At 44.7% G+C, this 13,505-nt stretch overlaps 1 protein-coding gene across 1 annotated transcript in view; it reads left to right on the top strand.

The window, feature by feature from the left end:
- The window catches only part of UBE2W (ubiquitin conjugating enzyme E2 W), a 69,807-nt gene that overhangs the window by 19,554 nt on the left and 36,748 nt on the right, over positions 1-13,505 (top strand). The window contains exon 2 of the mRNA XM_077492881.1: positions 3,040-3,131. Within this exon, the coding sequence (XP_077349007.1) occupies positions 3,040-3,131 (92 nt within the window). The remainder of the gene's footprint in view (positions 1-3,039; positions 3,132-13,505) is intronic.

Raw genomic sequence — 13,505 nt, 5'->3', positions numbered from 1 at the left:
CCTTCAACCACTGCTGCCAAAATGGGATCCGGCTTGTGAGACCCCAAGTCGCATGACATGTCAAATTCAATGTATCTCAATAAGAGCTGTCTTCACTGATACTACACAAGTCTCTCCAACTTCAGAAACGGTTTCTGCACTATTTAGATTTGACTTTGGTGCGATTTCAGCCCTTGTACAGGCTCCTAAATAGCATCCCAGTCAGATCAAGTCAGAAGTAAGTCGCAGGCAAAGTCACATGACTTTGCCCTCGCAGCAGCGTACAAAACAAGCCTTTAACTCTTACTGTGCGTGGTGTCGGGGGGGGGGGGGTGGCAATTCAAGGGTGGATCTATTAAATTTGGGGTTGGGTTTAAAGCTGAGGGGAGGGGGACTCTGCTTTAAAGGGGAGGTCCGCCCCAAAAAAAAAAAAAAAAAATTAAAAGCCAACAGCTACACATACTGCAGCTGCTGGCTTTTAATAATAGGAAACTTACCTGTCCTGGAGTCCAGCAATATCGGCACCGCAGCTGATGTTTCCATCAGCTGTTGGGTGCTGCCGCCGCCTTTGCGGGTAAGGAAACCTGGCAGTGTAACCTTACATCTTCATGCCCGTAACCCTACTGCGCATGCGCGAGGCCCTGCTCCTCTCTCCTACTGGTAAGGCGGCAGGGGGAAGAGGAGGGAGTCCTGCGGTGACGTCATGGGCCGTGGCTCAGACTCCTGGAAGTGGGAATAGTCCCCCCTCCCCCTGAAAGGTGGCAATTGTAGCACCGGAGGGGGAGAGGAGACAAATAAATGGAAGTTACACTTTTGGGTGGAACTGCGCTTTAAGTACTACATTTGAAGCATTAAAAGGGTAAGCAAGAGGGTCCTGCTTTATTTTGAGGCCTTCTCTAATGACCTCCTTTTTTCCTCTTCTAGTAATGCACATGGATGGTCATAGGCCCGCTAGTGTTACTTTACAGTCCAAGATTTCATTCTGATGCTTACATTGTGTGAAGTACATAATGGCTGGTCTTGGTGATCATTGGATTGTGGTTGAGTTGCTCTGTTGCTGTTATACGTGGTTTCATTGTCTATACTATGTGATCTGTGTGTCATTTCTTAGCTAATGTCAGGTTATTTCTATTTTAGGCCATCAGTCATAGCCTTCTAGGCTGTGATTTGGATGTGAAGTGTCTGTACTACATTGCATGCACACTTCTTTAATTATCCTGTAACTTACACAGCATGGCAAAGCCGGTGAATGGAAAAGGTTGAGCACCAGATGAAATCCCCAGATAGGCAGTTCATTCTCCCAGCTGTGAAGAAGAGAGGCCCCTTTTCAGATGACCTGATGAAATATTTGCATACTGTGTCCTCAGATGATTTTATTCATTTATACATATTGCTGTGTATTGCCAGATGCTACAAAGGGGTCATTATTGCAAGACGTTACATCAATAATAATTTAGCTAACTTACTTCCCCGTGTGTAATAAGAAGTATTGTATGATTACCGCGGGACATAATAAAGCAAAAGAGAGTCTGATTCGTCTCACTAGAATATTTTACATTAGGATAAGACCCTTCTCTTGTACATGCCATCGTGCAATTCATTGAACTGATGCCAGCGAATAATGCTATGCCATTAGGAGTATAAAGTGCTCTGTGTGTACTGTGGCTGTTTGCTTTGCTGTCAACTTTGACATTGTTTGTACCTCCCGTATGTAAGACTTTAATGAGTATTGTGATTCTTTCGGGCTGATTTGTGTCTTTCCTCACTTAAGTCACTTTTTTGTGAACTTTCACCCAACTTTTAAATGCAAAAACAAGCAAATGGGTGGCACAGTGGTGTAGTGGTTAGCACTCTCTCACCTAGCAGTAAAAGGGGTCACTGGTTCAAATCCCAACCCCTTCACTACCTGCCTGGGAGTTTGCATGTTCTCCCTGTGCCTATGTGGGTTTCCTCCGGGTACTCCGGTTTCCTCCCACACTCCAAAGACATGCTGGTATGTTAATTGGCTTCTGTCTAAACTGGCCCTAGTATATGAACTTTGGATTGTGGGCTCCTTGAGGGTAGGGACCGATGTGGGCTCCTTGAGGGTAGGGACTGATGTGGGCTCCTTGAGGGTAGGGACTGATGTGGGCTCCTTGAGGGTAGGGACCGATGTGGGCTCCTTGAGGGTAGGGACCGATGTGGGCTCCTTGAGGGTAGGGACCGATGTGGGCTCCTTGAGGGTAGGGACCGATGTGGGCTCCTTGAGGGTAGGGACCGATGTGGGCTCCTTGAGGGTAGGGACCGATGTGGGCTCCTTGAGGGTAGGGATGGATGTGAGTGTACAATGTACAGGGATAGGGACAATTGTAGACACTCACTCAGGTTAAACTGGATGGACTGGTGTCTTTATTCAACCTATGTAACTATGTAACTAAATGTATCCAAGGAACGCACCACTAGCAGTTTGGATTGCATTGGTAGAAAATGTTTCCGATAAGTTGCCGTGGTTCATTTCTGTGATAGAAAGCTGGAGTTATATAGCACCAACAGTTTATGCTGTGCTTTACAGTGTAGAGGTGGTGGGAATACCATTACAATACAGTTCAATACAGAAGGGACGGGAGTGCCCTGCTTGTGGAGCTTACAATCTAAAGGGAGGGGGAGGTGGTACAAAAGGTAATCGCTGCGGGGGATGATCTGATGGAGGTGATTCGGGTACAGTTCTTGGGTGGAGGTGGGGTAGGTTTCCCTGAATAAGTGAGTTTTCAGGGATTGTCTAAAGGCGGACTGGGTAGGGGCTGACTGGGACCTACTGGGGCGAGACGAGATCAGGACGATTTGGGTAATATCTGCAGATGAGGTTGGAGATGTAGCTGAGGGCGATGTTGTGGATGGCCTTGTATAAATGTTTGAAATTGCCTGAAAATTGTCATTTTGTTTATAAGCTCTCATAATATAGTAATATATACGATACGAATTGATATTATTTTGGTGAAAAGCTAATGCACTGTAAACCAAAAACACAATATTAATGTATGAATAACACCTAATATTTTTTTTTTTTTTTTTTTTTTTTAGAAACGGCTCCAGAAGGAATTGTTGGCTTTACAAAATGAGCCGCCACCCGGAATGACATTAAATGAAAAGAGTGTTCAGAATTCTATTACGCAGTGAGTAAAATGAAATCAATTCAAGTTGAGCTTTTACCAAAACATTCGTAAAGAGTTTACAGTGTAACAAATTAATGGTACGTCTGATGTGACTGGGAGAGACACGTGTCATGAAACCATTAAAGTGCATTCCTGGTAAATTGTGTCCAATGTAATCTACTCTGAAATAGGAACTTGAGAAATAGGTTTTAATGGAAATCACTTAATAGAATTTTTTTTTAAATGTAAGCACTTAATAACAGATTTACTGCTACAGGGTGGGAGTTCTGTGAAGAATCGCGTATATCCGCCTAGGGGACACATGATTACTGCCAGCGCGCTGCTTCTGCAGTGATTAGTCACAGCAGAAGCTGATCAGCCGGTGCTGGCCAACAGATGTTGCCGGCACCCGCCGATCATCGGCAAGAGAGGCTGGAGGGAGCTCTGCGTATGTAGACAAACAACTATAAAAGAACACTTTCAGTTGTATACATAGGACATATTACATATACTTTAACCAATTCAATCTATTTAAATCACTGATTTTACTATCAGCAGTCCTACACCCTGCTTCAATCTTCATACAGTTTTGCATTTATCTCCATCCTGCAAACAAATGTTTAAAGTGGTTCTACAGGCAGAAGGATTTTTTTTTTTTTTTTTACCTTTAAAGCGGTTGTAAACCCGCTGAAGGTTTTTTTTTTTTTTTTTTTACTCACCTGCACAAAGAAAAAGGCATAATGAGCTAGTATGCACCGCATACTAGCTCATTATGAAATACCTTAGAACGAGGCCCCGACATCTGGCCCGATCCACGCCAAGGGAGCTGACATGTTCCCTCAGCGTTTCTTCCGGGTATCGTGGCTCCGGCGCTGTGAGTGGCCGGAGCCACGATATCGTCACGCACGCGCACAGGAGATTTCTTCCCGGCAGGGCCCGGCGTCTGCCGGACTTTCAGCTGAGAATCCTCTGTGCGCATGCTCCACTGCAGTCAGCGACGCATTGCGAGGGGAATATCTCCTAAACCGTTCAGGTTTAGGAGATTTTTTTTTTACCTAAAGGTAAGCCTCATTATAGGCTTTCCTGTAGGTAAAAGTCCCACAATTGACTATACAACCACACAAAAAAGAGGCTTTAATAACAAACATGTTGTACTTACCTGCTCTGTGCAATGGTTTTTCACCCAACAGCCCCGATCCTCTTCTGGGGTCCCCCTTCTGGCGCTTCAGGCCTCTCTTCGGCGGGTACCACCACGGAAAGCCATTTTCCATAGGGGCACCCATGCATGCTCGCTCCCGAGTCCCGCTGTTGCGTCCATTGATGCAGACAGCGAGAATCAGTCCTGCCCCCCCTCTCCTGTGTCACAGCGTTTGATTGACAGGAGCCTGAGCCACTGGCTCCGCTGCTATCAATCTGTCTAATGAGAAGGGAGACAGCGGCGGGAGCCCACTAGACTCATGCACAATGCTAGATTGGATCAGGCTAAGGTAAGAATAAGGGGGTTCTGTGGGGATCTGCAGCACAAAAGTTTTTTTTTACCTTAAAGCAGAGTTCCACCCATAAATTTAACTTCCGCTGATTGGATTTCTTCCCCCCCTCAGGTGCCACATTTGACACCTTCCAGGGGGGAACAGATACCTGTGAAATCCAGGTATTTGCTTCCACTTCCGTAATGTCCCCCCGCCCCATGGCTTCACTTCCTGTTTCCCTTAGTATTGATGCTGGCGCCTGAACTCTGAGCCGAGGGACGGGTCGCCTTGAGGTGCTGACATCACGGGCTCCCCGGACAGGTAAGTGACCTTAAATTAAGTCCGCAGCTGGCTTTCAGTTTTTTCTTTACCCAAGTGGAACCCCGCTTTAATGCATAGATTGCATTAAGGTGAAAAACCTTAAGGCCCCTTTCACATTTGCGGACCGTTCAGATCTGCCTGTCAGTTTTTTATGTATCTCTATGGAGCGTCGAATGTCAGCGGAGACATGTCCACTGACATCCGATCAGCCCCGATCCGATCCTCTCCGCTAAAACCAGATGGATGCAAACCCTATTCTTCATCCATTTGGTGGATCGGATGGGATGAAAATGGACAGGCGGTCCGTAATCATCCAATCCCCCATAGGGGAGGGCGGGGCTCGGACAGGTCCGTCCCTGCACAGAGTGCAGAGGCGGGCTTGTCATCCGCCGGCTCAGCAGGGATCAACTGAGTGATCCCCGCTGAGCTTTTTGTGGGCTCAATGCAGACAGCCACGTGTGAAAGGGTCCTTAGGCTTTCAACCGGTTTAATTCATCCCCCCTCCCCCTATACTTGAGCCCGATCCAGAGCAGCAGCTCTCTCCACTCTCCCTCCTCACAGGGCAGAACCATTGGCTCCTGCTGCTGCCAATCAAATCCTTTTTAGGAGTTGTGGTTTCATGTCTAATACAATGTTATCTCTGGGGCCATATGCTATTCCTGTGTTCATTTGGCTGTCCTTTTCTATATTCTTTACCTACTGCTGGCATACCTATTATTTATATAGCGCTCTTATCTCCTGTACAGTGTTATAGATACAACAAAGAAGAATTGTACATATAACATAATACATAAGATATTTTAAAGACTAGTTCAAAAGGTTGTTCAGCAAGGCTAAGTAATGCCAAGAAACAATAGGAGAAGGTGTCCTGTCTGGAGGGGTTAGTGGTAGAACATAATAGGTAAGGGTGTGCTTTATAGGGAGCCTGTGTGGCCTTTAAATGCACAATAACCTTCTGTGTCTGCATGGATTCTGAAAATAGAAATCACAGCCATTTTTAGAGCTCCCTGGATTAGGCAGATGCCAGGATAGTAGATTAAACTCCATTCCAGATGGTACACAAATAGAAAATACAGTAAAGAGTAGCCATACTATAAAATTTTCTAGCTAATTATGTGCAAGAAAATACCATTCCCGGAGCTAACCAAGAACTTCTGCTTAGCTATCTTTGTTCAAAGCAGTCGAGTGCAATTTTGCAGTCGCCCTTAAAGGTACACACCCACTATGAACATTTGGTATTTAAATTGTGATTATATTGCAGCTTTCTGCAAAAGCTTTAAAGATGTAAATAAAAGGCCCTCTATTAGCTCAATATAGCAGAATGGAGTGAAGCTGTAAAAGCAATTCATGCATTGTATCCGTTTTACATTCCACTGTGGTCCTGTATTAGATATAGCTGATGCATCCTACCCACTGGGTGCCTTCAGTTTTCATATTGACTTTTGTGACTGTTGCTGCATCACTTGTTAAATTTGTGTGGCTGCAATTATTCTGTCTCCAAATGACCTTATAGTAAATATAAACTGCTAAATATCTTTTCTCATCAGCATTATAAAGCAGTCTTGTGACTTCTGTCAGTGTCTGGTTGTATACCTACAAAAAAACCCCCTGTAAGTTAAAGGCATAATGAGCTAGTATGCGCTGCATGCTAGCTCATTATGAAATGCTTACTTTAGAACAAAGCGACGGCATCGCATCCCAGTCAACGCCCAGGGAGCTGACATTTTCCCCTATGTTTCTTCTGGGCTCATGCACGTGGGAATTTCCGGCAGCATCCACCGGACCTTCACAGCGCATATGTCGCTGACCTCAGCGGCTGCAAGCAAGGTGAATATGTCCTAAACCACCTTATACTAGTAGTTCTAATGGACAGCTAATATAGATGACATGATGATTTCATGATCACATTAACATGTATGCAGTCCTTGTTTGATTCCTATTTTTTTCCCCTGCTTGATCCTGAAGTTGGCACAGTGGCTCCATGCAAGTAATAGTAAAAATAGGTCACTATGTAAAGCTGCCCATAAACGAAGAGTTATAAGCAAATGTTCGAAAATTCTCAGTGGGTTCAGTGACTTGACAAATGTTTGAAAGTACTGTACCTCAATTTTTATTTTTTTTGCTTTTACCACTCAACCTAGGTTCATACTACCGCTATGCGGCACATTGCATGTGATTCTCACAAGAATCGCACTGCATTCCTGTGCAAATCACATTCAATGCCTGTGTGGTGCGATTTGAGGCAATTATTTTGTATGGCTAAAATCGTACTGCATGTGCACCAAAATAGTACAGGACCCTTTTTTTGCCACACTGGACTCAAATCACATAGGTGTTCACACCTGTGCGATCCAATTCAGGTAATCGCACTGCGTTTTGCAAGCTCTTTTGGGTTGTCATTAATTTAACATTAATGCCTGCAGCAGATTGCATGAATACTGTGCGATTTCAATGCGGTGTGGGAAACGCACATGATTCGCTGCGTTACCCACACCGCATATATGTAAACTGAGGCTTTGAAGAAAAGCCACAAACGCTTAGAAATGAATTTGTTCTACAATTTATTTGCATCTTGCTCCTTTAGAATTTGCTCATCACTGTGGTCGAAAGCAAACATTGCTTCAACCCCAATAATGATTGGAAAATCCGACAAACGTTCCTAAAAATGAAAATAATGTAAACAAAATTCTTCTACTCCATGGCCAGCTTTACAGGTCAGGCCAGCTAGGTTGGTTCATTGGTTCAAGTAGCCCAGTATTGCTATCTGGATTATTCAGGATAAGATAGCACTCACACCACGTCTGGGAGTCCATATAAGAACGTAAAGTACATACGTTTCTTTTGTGTTAAACCATAGGGCCTCCTTAAAGTTTTTTATTTTTTTATTTTTTATTTCACTTTTGTTGTCGTGTAAATAATTTTAGAGCTGGTTAATCTGGTAAAACCTGAAATGATGATTCCATATCCCCAGTGTACACAAATATACTGTAGTCTCACAGCTTGTATTTACATATTGGTCAGCTGCAGACATGTTACCATCCATTCTACTTTCAAGAAACTCTGGCATGTTGCCATGTTCAGTAAGGACTGAAAGCATCTATTTCCTGATCTAAGTATGTTTAGCCTGGGACCAATTACTTGTAGTTGTAAATATAGCTTTAACATTTTTCATAAAATGATTTTCAGTTCATTAGTTAATGTCCTGAAGTAAAATTGAACTCCGATATCACTATATTGGTAAGGTCAAAACTGCCAAACACTCATAATATGAGGCAAGGGGGTTGATTTACTAAAACTGGAGAGTGCAAAATCTGGTGCAGCTCTGCATGGTAGCCAATCAGCTTCTAACTTCAGCTTGTTCAAATAAGCTTTGACAATAAAACCTGGAAGCTGATTGGTTTCTATGCAGAGCTTCAGCAGATTTAACACACTCTAGTTTTTAGTAAATCAACCCCAATGGTGTTGCTAAAACTGCGCTATATAGAGAGTCCACAATCCTTACTGCTTCAGGAATATTGTAATGACTAGAAGACATTGGATTCTCCCTGCTTCAATTCACTTTTTGGCATTTAAACAGTCCTAATGAAACTGAATTGGGGAATCTTGTAAGGTGCTAGATGGGGCCCAGATTTTATCCACTCAGGACCGTGTATTCCCTACAGAGCTACAGGGGTTAATTCAATAGGGTGTTTGGAATGTGAACATAACAATAGGAATAGACTATTTATTGCTGCAAATAGAAGTCTGGGGCATTATGGGGCAAGTTAGCTTGTCCCCCCAATTCAGTGTTTCTCAACTCCAGTTTTTAAAGTGCCGAATCAGGTCATGTTTTCAGGATTTCCATCAGATGAAACTGCTGTGGTAATTACAAAGGCACCTTTCACACTGTCAGCGATAAAACAACGCTATTTTAGTGGCGCTTTACCATCATTTTGCAGCACTATTCGGCCAATAGTGGGACACTTACACCCTCGCTAGCGGGCGAGAAAGGTTTAAAACCACCGCAAAGCGCTGCTGCAGTATAGCAAATCATCTGTGCAAAATAATGGAAGAACTTAAAACATGACCTGTTGGGGCGCATGGAGGACTGGAGTTGAGAAACACTGCTCTAATTGACGAGAAGCTAAAGAACAAGTGCTTAGCTGCAGTGCACTAGACAGAAAGTTAAAAGTGTGTGTCCAGCCAAATTGAATTTCTTTATTGTTGGATAGTGTGAGGAAGGGCTAAAACCCTTGTCAGTTTTTTCCTGCTATCAGGGCTTTGTTAGAGCGACAACATTTATTGGACAGGAAGTGAGAGTCACTCTCCAACAGCAACAGAAATAAAAGAGAATGTCTGTGGTAGAGTTGGTTAGAACCACTGTAAGGCTTCATGTACACTGCCAGCTCCTGACTGTGGCCAAGTTTTTGCTGCGATTTTACTGCAATTTTGAAGCATTTTGCGATTTCCCGCAGTCAAAACGTTCCTATCCGGAACACGATTCTTCCTTATTCAGGACAGGGAGGTTTAACATCACTTAAACACGCCAGCTCCTAAACTCTAACAGCCTGTGTGTACACACATAGGCTTTTATGGCATTCAGTTAGGAGCTTTGGCAAAAAACGACAAAAGCTCCTAAACTCAGGTTTAGGAGCTGCTGAGAGCTGCCACAGTGTACATGAAGCCTAAGATTTTTATTTTACGCTTTGTCTCTTTTTGCAGATTTTTAGCTCACTTCCTATCTGGGTAAGCAGTTCAGAATATGAAAGTCTCTCTAATGGAGCCTTGGATAGCAGTAAAAAAATCCCACGGTAGATGTAATCCTTCCTCTCTCTCTAAAACTAGAAACCAGTTTTTGACTTAAAGCAGAACTCTGGGATTTTCAAAAAATCCCCCATTAGTACACCCCCCATGCACACAAAAAACTAAACAGTTATTACATTTGTGAAATTTCTTACTATTTAAAGCGGAGGTCCACCCTAAAGTGGACCTTCCGCTCATTGGAATCCTCCCCCCTCAGGCACCACAATTGGCACCTTTCAGGGGGGAGGGGGGTGCAGATACCTGTACTGTACAGGTATCTGCACCCACTAACGGCGTAGATTCTGCAGAAAGGAACGCCCCTTTCCGCAGAATCTATGCCCCTTTCCGAAAGTCCCCCGCTGCCTGCTGGGAAACACACAGATCCCAGAGACAGCGGGGACCATCCTTATTGCGCAGCGCGACTCGCGCATGCGCAGTAGGGAACCGGGAAATGAAGCCGAAAGGCTCCACTTCCTGATTCCCATACCCAAGATGGCGGCGGCAGCACCCGAGAGACGATCGAGAGATCAGCTTCGGGTGCCGACATCGCGGGCGCGCTGGACGGGTAAGTGTCCTTATTTTAAAAGTCAGCAGCTGCAGTATTTGTAGCTGCTGGCTTTAAAAAAAAAAAAAAAAACGGTGGAACTCCCGGCGGACTCCCACTTTAAGAGATATGACTGAATTTTCAGGAAGTCAGTTTTCTGATTTAAAAAATGCATCATCTCTTCTGACAGGGAGGATCTCTTAGACCCCTTTCACGTGGGGGTGGCGTCTGTGGTAAAACAGCTTTACCGCCAATTTTGCGCCGCTGTTCGGCCGATATCGGGGCACTTCTACCACCCGCTAGCTCCCGAGAAAGGGTTAAAACCACTGCAAAGTGCTGCTGCAGCAGCGGTATAGCCACGCTGCCCCATTGATTTCAATGGGCAGGAACGGTGTATACATCACTCCAAAGATGTTGCTAGCAGTACTTTTTTTACCGCCCTGCCAGCGCACCGTTCGGCTTTCACACTAGAGACACAGCAGCGGCTCTTTCAGGGCACTTTGCAGGCGCTATTTTTAGCGCTGTGGCGCCTGCAAAGCGCCCCAGTGTGAAAGGGGTCTAAGAACGGTGATTACATCATATCCTCTTCTCTCTCTCTCTAACTGTAATCAGCCTACATTTTCAATGAATCCTTGAGATGGGAGTGAATGTGGGAGGTACACTAGGCTTGTACATGTAAATATGACCTCGCCCACTTCAACATAAATCACACCCCTCATTCTGCAGCCAGCCACCCCAAGATAACACACAGTATGATAGGTTACAGCCTTATAAAGGCAAAGCAGTACAACGTGTCAGGGACCACCAGTGCTGAATTTCAGGGACCATCACCAGTGCAGAGCGGGATTATCATCCGTAATTACTTGTATATAAACAGCAGTGATCTCCCTCTGTGTCAAGTATAGTATACAAGAACGCAGCTCTCTGATGCCTAGCCCCCCCCCCGGTATTGATTGAAGCGCACTCTTTCTATACTGGCAGGAGGTGGGGCGTCAGCAAGCAGCGTTCTCGTATACCAGAGATATGCAATTAGCGGACCTCCAGCTGTTGCAGAACTACAAGTCCCTTGAGGCTTAGCAAGACTCTGACAGCCACAAGCATGACACCCAGAGGCAGAGGCATGATGGGACTTGTAGTTTTGCAACAGCTGGAGGTCCACTAATTGCATATCTCTGTCGTATACTATACCTGACACAGCGGGACATCCCCGTTGTTCTTTCAGAGGACTACAAGGGGGCTTGTCAGACCGCTGGCTGAGCTGAGGAGAGGGATAGAAGCCAGCGGTCTTACAAACAGGAAATCCCCAGGCAATAACTGTTTTTCAGCAAGTTCAGCAGCCAATTACAGAGGAACTACAGAGCTCAGAAGAACATGGATGGCAAACTTGGTAAAGGTAGGAGATCAGCAACAAGGACATGGAAAAAATTTTGGCCGGAGTTCTACCTTTTAATGTACATTTTCACTTACATAACACTGTAACACTCCAGCAAGTCACAAGGTGATTGGCAGCAGCAGGGGTCTGATCTGCATGAGTCAACTTGTACACGGCCCATAACAATAGGACCCTTGCACAGGCAACAGAATTGACATCACTGTGTATTCCAAGGGGGGTGAGGCTTTCACTCCTGAAATCAGCAGCCGGCCCTGTCTGATGTCTGTAGGTTCCAGCTTATGGGGAGCAAGGAAGGCAAGGCAGTTTTAGAAGTTCCATGACCTTTTGGAGAGGTAACACCTGTAAGTGTTAAAAGTCATGAATATATGTCTGGTGCTAGGACTGGTTTCAGGATAACTTGGATAACATTTGGATATGATAATCATGTCTAGTCAATACACAGATAAAAATACTCTTGCTTTAAATTCTTCTTTAACAATAGCAGGGTCCTGGTATGAGACTGCACCAAGGTACTTTGTACCCTAAAGTGATTGTAAAGGTTGTTTTTTTAACATTTTTTTAATTTAATATTGAATGTGTTATACTTGCTCTGCACATAGCAGCCCTGTTCCTCTTCTTTTTTGGTCCCCTGCCGGCACTCCTTGCTTGCTGGCAGAAAGGAGGAGGAGGACACTCCTCCATGGGCGGCACAGACCGGAGGCCGCTAAAAATAGCGTATGTAAAGCGCCTAAAAAAATGCCTCATCTGCAATCCCAGTGTGCAAGCCCAAGTGCCCTCACACTGGGGCACTGCGCTGGCAGGATGTTGAAAAAAAGTCCTGCAAGCAGCATCTTTGGGGCGCTTTAGGAGCAATGTATACACCGCTCCTAAAGCACCCCTGGCCATTGAAATCAATGGGCAGCACTTGAAAAGTGCCTCAGCAGCGGCACTTTTAACCCTTTGACTGCTAGCTGGGGTGCTTTTAACCGAAAAGCACCTCTAAAACAATGGTAATGTGGCGCTAAGACTATACACCACTCCTAAAAGCGCCTAAAAAATGCTGCTTGCAGGACTTTTTTTAACATCCTGCCAGCGCACTGCCCCAGTGTGAAAGCACTCAGGCTTTCACACTGGGATTGCAGATGAGGCAATGCCTCCAATGTGAAAGGGGTCGTCACTACTGTGCTGCTCACTGTTCTCCTTGATGGAGGGTCTGACATGAGGAAGAAAAACCCTGCCTCTACTAGGATGTCTGCCTTCACATAGGGACACAGTACAGGCCAAGACATGGTAAGTTAGTAATAGGGGAAATATTATCTTCCCTTTTAGGCTCCATGCACACCGTGGTCAGACTGCTTGTGTTCAGGGCATTTGTCTTAGGGGCATACTGCCCTAAATCTTCATCTTGCTTGGTGTACAGTCTAGCCCCATACAGCACCAGCAGCTGTCATCCTCTCATAGAGTTTGACAGGCTACAGCAACGGGGCTGAACAGATCACCTGTGCCCGCTGTTAAATGGCAGACCTCCATTAAATAGGACTAAGCACCCAGTGTGCATGGGGCCTTAACATGATGGGAATAAACTGTTATGGCATTTTCTAATATTTCACATTTGTTCACTTCTTATTTTTACATCATCTAATAGTTTTGTAACCCAGTATAATCCAGTAATAGTCAGTCTTAACTCATTGATGTGAGCTGGCAGGCCGCAGCCTTAGGTCATTTTTTAAAAGCTAGTAGAAAATCAATTGCTTCAAGTGTAAATATGTCAAACGTTGGTGCATATGCACGGCAGTCATCTTTGCTCCAAATTGCTGGTTGCCTAAACAAACACAAGAAAGGAGTTGCCCGGGTATCGTGTTCACAATTAAACTGTTTCCGTCCATAAAAACAACAGAGCTAGTTTT

This window comes from Lithobates pipiens, unplaced genomic scaffold (genome assembly GCF_037356315.1).
Source record: "Lithobates pipiens isolate NorthernLeopardFrog02 unplaced genomic scaffold, aLitPip1_a1.2 Scaffold_19, whole genome shotgun sequence".
NCBI classification, from domain to species: Eukaryota; Metazoa; Chordata; class Amphibia; order Anura; family Ranidae; genus Lithobates; species Lithobates pipiens.
The sequence above is the reverse complement of the archived record's forward strand: the minus strand, read 5'-3'. Positions and strand labels throughout refer to the sequence as shown.